The sequence below is a fragment of the Canis aureus genome, chromosome 37 (assembly GCF_053574225.1).
Source record: "Canis aureus isolate CA01 chromosome 37, VMU_Caureus_v.1.0, whole genome shotgun sequence".
Classification (NCBI taxonomy): domain Eukaryota; kingdom Metazoa; phylum Chordata; class Mammalia; order Carnivora; family Canidae; genus Canis; species Canis aureus.
Window position 1 is genome coordinate 1,967,093 of NC_135647.1, and position 14,618 is coordinate 1,981,710.

Consider the following 14,618-nt stretch of genomic DNA (forward strand, 5'->3'; position numbering starts at 1 on the left):
AAACCAGGGGTCTCCAGAACACACTGCTTCACCATTTCTTAACACTGTTTATCCTCATTATAATTAAAAAAAAAAATTCAAATGCTTCCTAAGATATAGAGCACCGCTGGTAAACTGAAAGTAAGGTAGGTGAACCGCACGTTTGCCAATCCTCGTAGTCCTGAGAAGTATTTTTTCGAGCTTTGATCCAATTTTGCAATCTTTGAGCTTCTTGAAAAGAGTTAACGTGAAAATTGAGGAAGTTGTGAAACATGGAACTCAGATGGATGTGTTTGCTGGGATGGCATGGTTCCCTCTCTCAGGGACTCAGCACTCTGGTACAGAGGGCTTGGACAAAAATTAAAATAAGGTCATTTCACATAGAGCTCATGGCTGGAAATCACATAAAACAGATGATGTGATAGGTAGTGACTGGGACATGCAAGCAATCAAGAAAGGCCTCTCAGAGGAGGTGACATTAGAGTTGAGTCTGAATGTTAAGAAGGAAGTAGTCATTTAAAGGTCATTAAAGGAATGACCTTTGAGCAGAGGGAACAGCTACTGGAAGTAGGAATTGGCTTTGGGGGATGCCTGGGCATCTGCTTTTGGCTCAAGTCATGGTCCCAGAGGAGTCCCTGGATCCAGTCCTGTCTGACTCCCTGCTCAGTAGGGAGTCTGCTTCTCCCTCTGCCCCTCCCTTGCCCCTTCTCTCTCTTTTTCTCTCTCTCTCTCTCAAATAAATAAATACAATCTTAAAAAAAAAAAAAAAAAAAAGGAATTGGCTTTGGATTTTAAGTAACCAAAGGGGCCATGCAGTTGGCATGTAATAGAGAGAGTAGTAGGAAATGAGTTCAGAGAAGAGTTCAAAAGCCAAAGTATGCAGGGCCTGGTAGCCCTGGAAAGGAATTCAGACTTTACTCTGGTTGTAGTAGGAAGCTATCTGAGGGTTTGAAGCAGAGGAGTGTCATCACCTGACTTACCTTTTGAAAGAATCCCTGTGGTTGCCAGGTAGGGAGTGGAGATTAGGAGCCAAGGATGGACAAGGAGGACAGGAAGAGAGAGCACCTCAGAATTTTCCATCCTTTTATAACATAGACTGATGCAGACAGAGAGTAACGCTATTTATAGAGCAATCCTGGGTGAAAAAATGGGGCTGCCTGTTTACAGGCAGCCGGCCTGGAGGCTCAGGCCACCCCAGAGGTACGATATATTCCATGATGTACACCTGATAGCTCAGCCTGCCACCTCTGACACATGGCGAGGGCAGCTCTGAGCTCTGGGAACGATGGAGAATAGAGCCTAGCACCAAACCCAGTGTCAAGTTGCAAAGAAGTTGCAAAGGAGCTGGAGAGACGTTGTATCCTGCAAAGTGGAAGGGAAACCAAAAGTGTGTGAAGAGTCAAGGTTAAACTTCATTCTTTCATTTCCCAACAGGCACTGAGCACCCACAATGGGTCGGACCATGGTGCACATGTGTAACATACGAGAGGGAGGCATGGAGGCTAAACAGAGCCCCGCTTGAGGGACTATGTTTCAAGATCAGGAAACAGAATAGGCCACACCTGCTGAGCAGGGCTGGGCTAGAGCAAAGACTTAGCCCTCAGAGTTTGGAGTCAAGATAGGTGAGGGACTTCCTCACAGGACAGTGGACTTGTGGCTTCTCTTACCATGCCCCCCCCCCCCCACACACACACCTAATCCTGACTTGTTTTTACTTCTGTACTTCCTGGCTCCCCAGAGGCCCAGCTCCCCAAAGGTGCCGCCTCCCTGACTGGCTACCTCCTGTTCTGCGGGCCACAGCTCCACTGAGGCACCACTGAAGCAAGCTGAGCAGGCACCCAGGGATTAGGCCCACCCTCCCAGAACTGAGATGGGATGGCGGGGTGGGGGGGGGTCCCTATCAGGAGACTTAACCAGAGCCCTACACCCCCAGTGTTGGAAGCTGGAAGTGCCAGGAGGTGTCTGGTAGTGGGAAGCGATGGTGAGGGAAGGGTTAGGAAGGAAAATTGAAAGAGAGAGAGAGAGAGAGAACAAAGATTAAATGGCAGAATGAGAAATGGAAAGAGTAAAGAGTATCAGACACACACAGAGACGGCCTCAGGGAGACAGCAGCACAGGAGAGACAGGGCAAATCTGAAGAGAGGGAAACAGAGGCAGAGATAGAGGGTGAGAGAGAAAGTGACTAAGGTGACACAGAGAGCAAGGTCGGGGGACACAGGCAGCGGTGACCGCCAGCGGCAGGACGTGCTAGAGAAGAGGCAGAGAGAGACCCATTGGAGAGACTGTGACACAGAAACAGCTGACTAAGAACCAGGCAGTGAGTTCTCATAACACACCTGATTTTCCCGTGCCTTGATTTCACATTCCCCAGTTTCTAGAACCGTGAGAAATAACTAGCTGTTGTTTCTCAGCCGCCCCGCCCATAGCGTTCTGTGACAGCAGCCCGAACTCAGACGGAGGGTGACCCCCTGTCCCTTTGGGATACTAAGAAGAGACAGAGATTGCTGTTTTTGAAATTAGGGGAAAAAAGAAATCAATGTGAAATGGTTCCAGAATTATATGACACAAAGCGACTTTACAGCAAGATACTTTAAACAATAAAAAAGGACAGCCAGGAAACAATTAGTAAAATGCTCTCTAAAATATCAAATAAAATACCACTATTCACAATGAGAATAATTCTCCTCGTATAGTTACATAACTCTCTGTCACAAAGCATTTTCAGGCAGGAGTGACGAGGATGTTTGCGGACCCAAGTCAGTTACATGCAGAACAGGTGCTAAAGCCCAATTTTTGGGAATTTCCTCTTTCAGAACAAGCTGCTTTCTCCTGTCCAGTGAACATGTCCAGGGTGAGGTGGCCACGCAGGGAGTGGCGAGGGTAGGGGCCCCTCAGGCCCCACTCCGAACCTGGCTCTCCTCTGCCAGCCTGAGCCAGGTCTGCAGCTGCTGGAAGATGCTCTGTGCAGAGGTGGGGATGGCGAGTCAGATACCAGCCTAGCAGGGGACAGGGACATGTACATTAATATGCAAATGCAGAGCTGCCGCCTCTTACCTGGCGCCCTAGGCGGAGGCTGGGGGAGTCTGAGGGCCTCTCCGGTGCCATGTCCATGCAGTGAGAAGCACTTGGGATGAGAAGGGCTGACTCCAAGGGACCTGAGGCTTGTGTTATGCTTAGCACATGCCAGGGGTCTGTGTCCCCTGGTAAGAAAGGGAAGAATGTGGTGTGTTGCACCTGGAATAGGTGGAGACCTAGGAGTCAGGTTGTGATGGCAGGCTTACCGTTAATGAAGAGCACTTGGGTGGCCCCTGGGGTCTGGCCACCGTAGTAGGAGTTTGTCTGGGCCACAGCCTGCACTACAGATGAGGCTGAGAGCCCAAACACCTGCTCACATAGCTCTAGCTGGGATGGCAGTGCTGGGACCTGGGAAAAAGGGCACCTGGGGCCCTCACAGGTGATATCTGTGGAGGGAAATACCTATGAATGTGGGACATACAACCCTCCCCTTCCATAATCATCCATAGCAATGCCCAAAACAGCTCCATAAGTTCCCAGTCTCATTAGAGAGACACCAGGCATCCTCAGACAGTGACAGCCCAGAACATCGTGGCTGCGATGGAAAAAGGCCTGGGGTGGGACAAATCCCAGAGGGAGCACAAGAGGCTCCAGAAAAGCAATCTGCCAGGGATAAAACCCTCAGGAGTCAGGAGTGAGCCAAGCAAAGAGAATAGAGCCCCACAAATAGGGAAGACAGCGTGTGCACAGGGCTAGAGAGATAAAGAAACACTGCAGCGGAATGCACAAATTGGACCGTGTCTCCCTTGCTTGGAATCCACAGCACTCTTAGGCTTATGTGCACTCATTGCTTTCTTTGCCATTTATTGAGCGCTTCTTGTGTGCTCAGATGCATTGTGAACAGTAATGGGAACACGGTAGCATCCAAGACAGTCCCAGGCTCTGCGGTGACAGGACTCCCAATGTAGAGGGGAAGATAGGCAATGAGGTCTGTATGATGAGGCTGGGGAAGTGCTCAGGAGAAGCACACAGAGCTGTGGAGGAAGTGGGAGGGGAGGCTACAGCAGTCAGGAAAGACATCCTAAGGAGGAGGCATGTTGTATTGAGACTTGAAGATAAGTGAACCATGTGACAAGAGGAAGATAAGTCATCCAGGACAAGTAAACAGTATGTGCAAAGTTCCTGGGATGTCAGGGAAACTGGTATATTGAGGTGACCTGGAGAGCTGTCCGGGATGAAGAGTGGGCAGGGCTCAGTGACTACAGGCTAGGAGGACAAAGGAGAGGAGGCATGAGAAACGCTGCTGGGGCTTCTAGACGGGTAACCAGGGCGACAGAAGGGCCATTCCTGGGACAGGGACACGGATGAAGAGCAGATTGGAGGGATAATCATTCATGCAGAGGACTGTGTGTGTGAGGAAGCGTGTGAGGGCCAAGTGCACACACACATATAGTTGTCTACCCTCCAGCCCCACCCCTGCAGGCTAAACAAGACCCAGCAGTCCCCTCCCACCAAAAAGAAAACAAATCCAGACCACCTGTGAGACAGCTTGTCTGGACACCCCACAGAGATGGATGTCTTGGGGGTTGAGGGTTGGGCCACTCACAGAAGCCAAACTCTGTACATGTCTGGTACAACCACTGCCGGTCACCCACACCCGACACTTGGGAATCTGTGACCTTCAGTTGTGCCACTGTTTCTGCTCGGGAGAAGCTTAAACACCTCTGGCCGAGACTGTGCATGACAACCTAGAGGATGATACACATACATACATAAATCCCTCCTGTCCCCCCAGCAAGTCAAGGCCCAGGGCCTGAAAGCATACATAAGTTCCTGCATGTCAAAGGTCAGAAGTCAGAAGAGCTGCAGAGAGAGGTCCTGGGAGTCAAGGGTCAGAGCAAGTGGGTGCCTGGGTCTCTGTGGGTTAGACGTGAAGGTACTAGATGACAGTGACACCTTGGGCAAGTGATCAGCTCTTGGACCTCAATTTCCTCATCTGTAAGTGGGGGAAAGATAGTGCCTGTCTCCTAGAAGTATTGCGAGGATTCTATTATATATATAAAATTTATTTATGAGTATATAAATAAATATATGATTATATATTAATTATAACATATTAATTAATATAATATTAATATATATTTATATATATATAAAGCACTTAGGACAGCATTTGGTCCAGACAGCGCTAGGAAGTAAGAGTCGTTTGTAACTATGGGTTCCGAGGCTGGGTTCCTTGGAGAACTCTGTCCCGAGGGCTACATTTCCTCCCTCTTTCGAAAGGCTAATTGAGCATCTGCTATGCGCTAGACTGTTGCAGGCCTGGGGAAGGAGACAGGACGAGATGCGCAAAAGAGGTAACAGAGTCGCTAACAATTGCAAACCGCGTGCTTCCCTTGACCGACGTCAGTGCACCTCCCGGGGGCCCGTGGATGAGGAAATGACGGGCCCAGAAGGACGCGCAGCAGAGCAGGATCCCCTGCGAGCCGAGGCCCCCACCCCGTCTCAGACCGCACGCAGGGCCGCTCACCTGCACTGCCCGCCGCAGCCCGTGGTAGGGCGCGGAGCGGCTGCGGTTGCTCCGGCCCTCGAGCAGGAGTCCGCAGAGCCCTCGCACGCTCAGCGGCACCCCGGCCTGCGCGTCGTACTGCACGGCGCCCCCCACCAGGGCCTGCAGCGCCCCCAGCAGCTCCGCCTGGTCCTCGGCTCTGTCCAGAGGTGAGCAGGCGCCCAGCTCCGCCCGCAGCGCCGAGCGAGTCGCCCCGCCCGCGTGCAGCCGTCGCTCCACCTCTGCGAAGGCTGCGGACGCCGCCGCCCGGCACTGCGGGAGCGAGACACCGCGCGGGTGAAGACCTGGGCTTGGGCCTCGCCTTTCCTTGCCCAGGACCCGCGTCTTTCACGCGCGCTCCGGGTTCTCCTGGCGGTGCTCCTCGCGACCGTCCCCCCCCCCCCCATGCGGAGCCTCGTCCTGCTGATAGGGTGACCCCCGGAACCCCCCCGCCCCACGAAGCCTCATCCTGTTGATAGGGTTGCCCCCCCACAGGCTCTCCCGCCCCGCAGAGCTTCATCCTGCTGGAAGGGTCGCGCCCCCCCGCCCCGCTGAGCCTCACCCTCCCGACGGGATCGCACTCCTCCCCTGCCCCCGCCTCCCTTCTAGGTGCCTCGCCCCGTCTCTCGGTTCCCGCCTTCCAACCCGCCCACCTTCGGGTCTCCGACCTCGCTCAGACCCGCCACCTTGCAAGCTTCGCACTATTAGTCTGGCCCCCACCCTCCGAGGCCTCCGGCTCCCTACGTCCCATCTGGCCCCACCTCCTACCTCCGGGGATCCGCCGAGGGCAGTTCTCGTCAGGCTTCGGGACACCACCTGTGGACCGTGGGAGGGAAGGAATCAGGGGACCCCCCCCCAGCACCCCCTGCACCTGCCGCCCGCTGCCTCTCACCTCGTTATACTCGGAGAAATCCAGCGTGGCCCGCACTGGAGCGGAGGAGGCGACCGATGCGAAAATGAGGTGGGGGAACTGAGGGAGGGCCGCCGTCAGCCTGCGGGGCACGGGGACCAGGACCCCATGTTCCCTGCCCCTGTGTCTCTCCCTCGGACGGTGGCCTTAGGCCAGGCCCTGCCCTCCACCTGTGCCCTCTGGCAGAGACAGTTCGTGGGGAGCTCCTCTGGGGTGAAGGAGGGTGCGGGGCGGGGGGAGTGAATGAAGACGTGGGGACCCCTGCCCCCGAGATGGGGACCCTCCCCCGCCCGCTTAGACGGGCCCCGGGGACCTTTAGCCTGGCCCAGGCGGCCAGGGAGCCGGCGTAGGAGCCTCCAAAGCAGATCCAGGGGCTGGAGGCGGAGACGTTGAAGAGGCGGGCGAGTGCCAGGCGGGCAGAGGCCACGTCCGCCAGCCTGGGGGGGCAGAGGGAAGGCTCGTGCATGTCCCTAAGAGTCCCTCCCTGTGCGGGCGGGGATCCAGAGACGTCGGTGGGGGCGTCTGGCTAGATACCCGGGCCCTGCTCCCCAAGTGTGCCCCGCAGTCGTTTCTGCAGGCACTCACCCGGCCAGGGGAGACCCTCCTGGAAAGCCTCCACCCTCCTCCCTGCCGGCGACTTGGGGGAGAAAAAATCTCTAAGGCATCATAGCTGGAAACCTGACAAATAACAGGGGAGGGTTGGGGGCAGATAGGGAGAGCTACTCAGGAAGAATAAAGGTCCCAGGCTGCACCGGGTAGAGGCCACTGGAGGAAGAGGAGACAGAGAGAGAGAGATGTGGAATGGACCTAATATCCTCTTTTCTATCCCAACTGTTTTTTTCCTTCTGGAGCTTTCTGGCGCGGTATGTGGTTGGTGCCATCCTGCTGAGGTTAGAAACTGAGACAGCCTGTGAAAAACTTGAGAGATAGAAAGAAATAGAGAGGCAAAGAGATATAGGTGGAGATGGGGAGGGATGGAGGCCAGAGGGAGGCAGAGAGGCAGCAGGTGGGGGAGGACAGATTTGTCCCCAAAGAACAGTGGAGAACAGTGGAGCTGGCGATGGACACTGAGGAGGAGGAGGGGCTGTTAACCAGAGTAGGGACCCCGGGGGAGGGGAAGGAGGGAGTGGAGGGACCATACAAATATGTAGGGGCAGCCCACTCTCTGCAGAGGGAGGCTTTGAGAGGCTCCAGGCAGTAACGTGCCAGGAAGTCTGGAAAAGAGCAAGTACCTCAGTGTAGCTGGAGCCCAGCAGATGTGAGGTCCGAGAGTTACCTGGGGACCCAGACCCAAGAGGACCTCGTGGCCACTGTAAAGATTTTGACTTTAAGTGAGAGGAGAGATATGTGAGACATCTGAGCAGGGGAGTGGGGGTGAGTAGGAGGGGGGGGGTGTGCTCTACAGGTCACTCTGGCTTCATCTGTAGGATACCAAGTACCTGGAAGAGCCCAGGGGCAGAAACTGAAGCCCAGTGAGGAGGCTGTGGAACCCCAGTACCAGAGCTGGGGGTCTGGACCAGCAAGCTGTAATGATTAAGCAAGAGGTAAAAATATGCCTGAGAGGGAGAAAGAGATGAGGGGATGGGCAGAGACCCGGAGATAGAAAGAGAAAGCATAAGACGCTGAAAAGGAGAAGAAAACATGCACCAGGGACCTGGGGGCCAACCTTAGGCCATGGAGGAGTGCAACACCGGTGCAGAGTTGCCAAAATACAGACGCGCTCAGTCCTGAGTCCCCAGATGCCCTCCCGACCCTCACTCACGCGTGGCGGCTGGACAAGAAGCGGAGCTGGGCCACATCCAGGCCTCCAGCGGGGACACTCAAGCCATAGAACCTGTGTTCCAGGCCTATCACCAGGGCTCCCCAGGCTGGGGCCAGGGCTGTAGGGTGCCCTGTGAGGAATATGTGGTTGGGGGGATGCAAGCTGCCTACCTCACTGCACCACAGGGGCAGCTCCCACCCTTGCCTCTTACCTCTCAGCACTGAGCCAGACCTGAGGCTGCTCTCACCTCCCAGATGCAGGAACACGGGTCCACGCTGGCTGGTCCAGTGTTGGTCATTCACCCAATACCGCTAACAGGTTGCATGGGGAAGGAGAAGTAAGATCTAGAGCCCTGACTTATTCTTTATTCTCAGTTCATGGCAGTCTCTCTCCCTTATGGGTCTGTCTTTCTATGGTTAGTAGTAGGTGAAATTGGCTTTGTGTGTGTGTGTGTGTGTGTGTGTGTGTTCCATTCTCTCCTGTGCATCTCCTCAGCTAAAATGTAAGATCCATAAGAGCAGGTGGTTGGTCAGCTGTGCACTCTTGTGTCCCTGGGGTCTGGGGTAGTGGCTGCATACTGTGATGAGATGTGCAGAATAAGTGATGAATGTGGATGGATTTGGACATAGGGCCTCGATGAGCTGACCTTTGCAGCCTGTGCACAGAGGACATCATTCATTAGATCTCTTCAAGTGTCTATTGTGAGGCAGGTCTGGTTCCAAACGGGCCCAGATTTCTGCTGCATTTTGAGATCTACATGTCGGTGGTGGATTTAATGATCAGTCTGAGGGACAGGGAGAAGTAGGGGGAAAGATAATGCCCAAGGGACAAAGGAAATGGAAGCTGAGAAACCCAAGTGGATGGAGGTAGGGGGTGGTCACTTAGAGCGCAGAGGATGAGCCTATGGGGCCCAAAACCCCAGGCACTGAAGGTAGAGTGAGGGGAAGAAGGCACTGGGCTCCCCGTCCTGGCCTCACCTGCAGGAAGGACCGAGTGTCGGATGCGTTGAAGGGGTCCAGTGGCTGCTCCAGCCACCCTTGTTTGGGGATGGCCACAGCGCCTGGCCCTAAACTCAGGCTGGGGCTGGAGCTGTCCTGAATCTGTCCAAGGTGCTCGCCCAAGCGCCGAAGGAGGGAGACTGTGAGCCACGGAGGGGATAGAGTCAGGCCAGGCCTCCCTTAGGAGCCCCTGCCTGCCCTCCACCTCTCCTTACCTGGAGTGGAGGATGCACAGAGGGAAAGCAGGAGCAGAGGGCCCAGCCTCAGGGCAGACCTGTGGGCCATCCTGTCCCAGGTCTGCATCGGCTCTGGGTGCTCTGGTTGCCCCACTCTCTGAGGACCTTTGTCAGGCTCCTAGGACTGGGCATCACATTTTATAGGCTTTCATCAGGCGCTCAGGTTTCTTTTCAGATGCCTCTCCCGGGCCAGGCCAAGCGTCTGTGGGAAGCAGTGCCAAGCGTCTGTGGGAAGCAGTGCCGCAGGGAAGGGACGCCGGAGTCTGTACACACAGGCCTGCTGATGGGGCATCTGAGTATCCGGTTTCTCCCTCTGTCCCTGGATTTCTTATCCCTCTGTCCCCAAGCGCCCCCAATCTGGGCCTCAGTCTGCATTCTCCCTTTCAGACTCCACCTCTCCACCCAGAACTGGCCCTGCCAGCTCTGCCCCGCCCCCACCACCCCCATCCTCAGCCCCAGGGCACCAGGGTGCCCCACTTCCCTTTCTCCTCCTCCCCCAACCCCTCACTTCTCTTTTGTCTTCTCTACTTGAGCCTCTGTCTCTGAGTCTCACCCTGCCTGCTTCCTCAGTTCCTCCTCTTTCTGCCTCACTCCCAACCCTGTGACCCCCAGGTCTCACCACTCTTAAAAAGAAGCCTCCTTTGGAGAAGAAGGATTTCCTTTAGCTTTAAAGAAACAGAAGAATTCCAACAAACTTTTTACTCTTTTATGTAAAAAGGGGATCTGGCCATGTGGCTGGTTAGTTCAGGTGGGTAGAAGGTGACTCTACCAACACTGATGGTTGTGAGTTTGATTGCCAAAAAAGGTATTATTAGTTTTAAAATGTGTTTTAAAAAAGTAATTTTGTGGGATCCCTGGGTGGCGCAGCGGTTTGGCGCCTGCCTTTGGCCCAGGGCGCGATCCTGGAGACCCGGGATTGAATCCCACGTCGGGCTCCCAGTGCATGGAGCCTGCTTCTCCCTCTGCCTGTGTCTCTGCCTCTCTCTCTCTCTCTCTGTATGACTATCATAGATAAATTGAAAAAAAAAAGTAATTTTGCTGCAGTCACCTCAGACATTGGAAATAGCGTCTCCAACATAAAATTGAGATTAAATGTTGACTATTTCTCAGTTGTCTACAGTGACAAACACTTTCTCTATCTAGTCGGGGCAGGGCAGGGGGAGAAAAAGAAGCAGTAACTGAAGAAAAGGTAGTGTAAAGCCTTCAGGTAGAAGTCATAGCAAAGAAAAAAGAAAACAAGGGTACAAAGTAGGGATGGTACTGGAGGTGACTTGAGTCTGTGGGCTGCTGGCCATCTGAAGGCCACGTGTCCTTGTCTGTTTCCTAGGGCCCAGCCCGCCGAGTTTCCATGTCGCCCTTGGGTGCTTCATGTACCCAATTGTCTCCTCATCTCCCCACTGCCTTTCAATACCGTTGAAGTTGGTATTTCTTATTTTATGTTTTTAAAAAAATCTAATCGGTCACAATATGTACTTTTCCTTTAAAAAGCTATCAGTTTGCTCCCACCAGAATTTCTTTCTATAAGACAATTTTTTTTCCTTCTGGATCTCTGAGACCAACAACAGTTTTGAACATAAGATAGGCATTCAGTCAGTATTTGTGGAGTCAGCATATGAAGACTTTCCATCAGAGGGTGTTTCCAAATGTTGGCATTTTATTTGCTAATTCTGATCAGTACACCTGTATAAGCCTGCCCAAGTCACTGTGACAAGACAATATGGTTGTAAAGGTCACATTATTGTAGAGGATTCACATGAATATCAGAAATGAGAAATAAATTAAGAAATATAATCAACGGGCAGCCTGGGTGGCTCAGCGGTTTAGTGCAGCCTTTAGCCTAGTGCGTGATCCTGGAGACCTGAGATCGAGTCCCACATGGGGCTCCCTGCATGGAGCCTGCTTCTCCCTCTGCCTGTGTCTCTGCCTCTCTCTCTCTGTGCTCTCATGAATAAATAAATAAAATCTTAAAAAAATTTATATATAACCACAGCAAAAAAGTAAATAAAATGTAGATGTTTTAGATTTGATAAACAGGCACTTTTAAAGGATAAGGAAACCATCACTCAATACTTGAAATATGGAGCCAGAGTTCACTGGCCCTTTGAGAGAGCTGAGGGATGATGTTTTGGCGGCAGGGGGTAGAGTGGGTTGACATGATCTATGGAAGTATGATTGTTTGGGAGAGACTGTTTTTGTTTGGCACGCAAGGGCTGTTTACTGAAATGAATCCATCTCTGGCTGACCTTCAGAAGGCAGGGGTTGACAGTGATTCACTGACTTGAAAACAATTATTATTGAGATTGAATTGGCTTAAAATCGGTTCTGGTGGCTATTAGTATGGCTACACAATAATTGGTCGTTTTCTAAGTTTGTGATTAGTTTATGTTCTCACCATTTTACTTCCACCTAAAGGCAAAGATCTCTCCTTCCTTCCTTCCTTCCTTCCTTCCTTCCTTCCTTCCTTCCTTCCTTCCTTCCTTCCTTCCCTTTCTTCCTTTCTCCCTTCCTCCCTTCCTCCCTCCCTTTCTCTGCCCTTTCCTATTTATTTATTTTAATATTCAAGTAATATATAATAAAAATGGTTTATCTCTGAGCCTCTCAATCCATCTTAGATACTTTTAACTTCTAGTTCAGTGATGAGATGAGTAGCAGAGATGGAGTTAGGGACATGATGGGGGATGTACCGGCAGGGATGGGTCATGATCATAGCATGGGTGATGGTGGAATTAGGATAAGAAACTGGGATATAGGGAGCACATAACCAGATAATAAGAAAGTAATTTTTATTTAGATCTTTTCACATCAAATTAACTAGAAAGAATTAACTACTGTGGTGGACGTGTTGCACTAATAACCTCAATTCATCTTCTTTCCCTTTATTCATGTTGTATTTTCATGTGACCGTGTTCTGCATTCTTCCTCTCTCTTGGCTGAACACTGTGACTTACATAGGCCAACAGGATGTTAGCAAACTTAACCAGGAGATTCTTGAATATGCCCTTTGCTCTTTCCACTTGCTTGCTTTGATTACTGTTTTTTGTTTGTTTGTTTTTTAGTCTTTATTTTTAAGAGCAGTTTTAAGTTCATATCAAAATTGAGTGGACAGTTCTTATATACCCCCAACCCCACCACACACACAACCTCCGCCACTATCAATATCCTGCATCAGAATGGTCCATTTGTTACAACTGATGAACCTACACTGACACATCATTATCACCCAAAGTTCATAGTTTGCATAGTGTAAATTCTGTATGTTTTGCCAAACACATATTGTATGTCTACCATTATCGTACCATACAGAATAGTTTCATTGCCCTAAAAATCCTCTATGTGCTGCCTGTTCATCCCTCTATCCCTCCTAATCCCTAACAACCTCTGATCTTTTAACTGTCTCTATAGTTTTGCCTTTTCCTAGTACCATATAGTTGAATCATACAGTATGCAGCCTTTTCAGATTGGCTTCTGCCACTTAGTAATATTCACTTAAGATTCCTCCATATGGCTTGGTAGCTCATTTCTTTTTCGTGCTGTATGATATTCTATTGTGTGATATTCCATTGTATACCATAGTCTTGAAGTCAGTCCTCCAACTTGATTCTTTTCTTTCAATATTATGTTGACAATTCTGGGTCTTTTTCTTCTGCATATAAACTTTAGGATAAGTTTGTTAATATTCACAAAACAATTTGCTGGGGTTTCAACTGGGATTGTGTTGAATCTATAGATTGAGTTGGGAAGAACTGATATCTTGTCAATGTTGAGTCTATCTATGAACATGGAATATCTATTTAGTTCTTCTCTGATTTCTTTCATCAAAGTTTCATAGTTTTCCTCACATATAGGTTTTATATAAATTTTGTTAGATTTATACCTAAGTATTTCATCTTGGGGGTGCTAGTATAAATCACATTGTGTTTTTAATTTCAAATTCCAAGTTTTCATTGTTGGTGATTGGAAAGGAAAGATTGACTTTTGTATATTAGCTATATATCCTACAACCTTGCTATAATTGCTTATTAGTTCCAGAAAGGGTTTATTTAGTATTTTTTTCCTGGTTGTTTTTCCCCTGAGCCATTGTTTTGAGAACTTGCCTGGGTTTAGCATGCTGGAGAATATGAGATGTACGGATATTGGCGGATTTTTGTTGTTCACCAGACATGTGAATCAACCCAGCTGGGAGATAAACAGTCTGGTCAATTCTAACCTATGTTAGTTAATGACAGACTAGTGAGCTAAATAGATTCTCATTGTTCTAAGCTACCTAATTAGGATGATTTGTTAAGCAGTAAATTGGAGGCAATAAATAACCAAAGTGTACATTAAAATACACTCCAGTAGAATTAGCCTCCCTGCTATTCCTTTAATGCACAAGGTAAATTCCACATCAGGGTCCCTGTGAGCACAGTAGCTTATGTCTGGAATGACTTTATCTAGACAGCCCCATAGCTCATTTATTTTCTTCCTTCAGATTTTTGCTCAAGTGTCACCAATAATCCATTTAGAATTTGAAAATAAAAATTCACCCCTAATTTCCTTCTCTCAATTTTTCTCCTTAGCATTTACTATAACAATGTCAGCATTTTATATGTAACTTTGCTTTAAAAAATTTTCTGTAATCTTGCCAGTAGAAATGAAGCATTTCTGTTTTGTTCATAGGTGTTATTCCAACAAATATTTATTGAATGAATGAGTGATTAAGTTCTTTGTTCAAAGAAAAGAGGACACATGTTTGAAAAGAGGGTGGGAAATAGAGCAAACATCCCTTAGGTCTGGCCCTCCAGAGATGTTGGGTCAGTAGAGCTGGAAAGACACATTTACCTTTTCCAAAAGTTTGTAAGAGGACCCGCTTGGTGTAAGCTCCTTCCATTTCCTTTCCCTCCTTTCAACACCTAGAAGCTAGGTGGAATGGAATTACCCAATAGGATTTTAGGGATAAGATCATCTATATTGCAGTCAGAGGGGTCTCTTAATTTAACAAGATCTATAGAGTGTCTAGATTAATCATCTTGATGTCATTCACAGGCAGTAGTTCATTGCCCTATATGCTGGCAACTAGAGATTAACGTGAATCAGTAAATCTTTCAAAGTCATTTTCCCTTTGAATCTCTTCTGTCTACCGTCTCATTATTTTTGCTTTTTCCAGTTCCAGTTTACCCCCTAAAAAATC

The 14,618-nt window shown here is 49.9% G+C and overlaps 1 protein-coding gene across 1 annotated transcript in view; it reads right to left on the reverse strand.

Moving 5' to 3' along the window:
* Positions 1 to 2,596: 2,596 nt before the first annotated feature.
* The window catches only part of PRSS16 (serine protease 16), a 31,860-nt gene continuing 19,838 nt past the window's right edge, over positions 2,597 to 14,618 (reverse strand). The window contains exons 3-14 of the mRNA XM_077886000.1: positions 9,428 to 9,650; positions 9,192 to 9,352; positions 8,426 to 8,525; positions 8,215 to 8,344; positions 6,766 to 6,889; positions 6,435 to 6,512; positions 6,311 to 6,358; positions 5,525 to 5,815; positions 4,601 to 4,742; positions 3,261 to 3,440; positions 3,034 to 3,179; positions 2,597 to 2,939 (exon numbers count right to left, since the gene is read on the reverse strand). Coding sequence (XP_077742126.1) covers positions 2,871 to 2,939; positions 3,034 to 3,179; positions 3,261 to 3,440; positions 4,601 to 4,742; positions 5,525 to 5,815; positions 6,311 to 6,358; positions 6,435 to 6,512; positions 6,766 to 6,889; positions 8,215 to 8,344; positions 8,426 to 8,525; positions 9,192 to 9,352; positions 9,428 to 9,515 — 1,557 coding nt within the window. The 5' untranslated portion in view covers positions 9,516 to 9,650 and the 3' untranslated portion in view covers positions 2,597 to 2,870. The remainder of the gene's footprint in view (positions 2,940 to 3,033; positions 3,180 to 3,260; positions 3,441 to 4,600; positions 4,743 to 5,524; positions 5,816 to 6,310; positions 6,359 to 6,434; positions 6,513 to 6,765; positions 6,890 to 8,214; positions 8,345 to 8,425; positions 8,526 to 9,191; positions 9,353 to 9,427; positions 9,651 to 14,618) is intronic.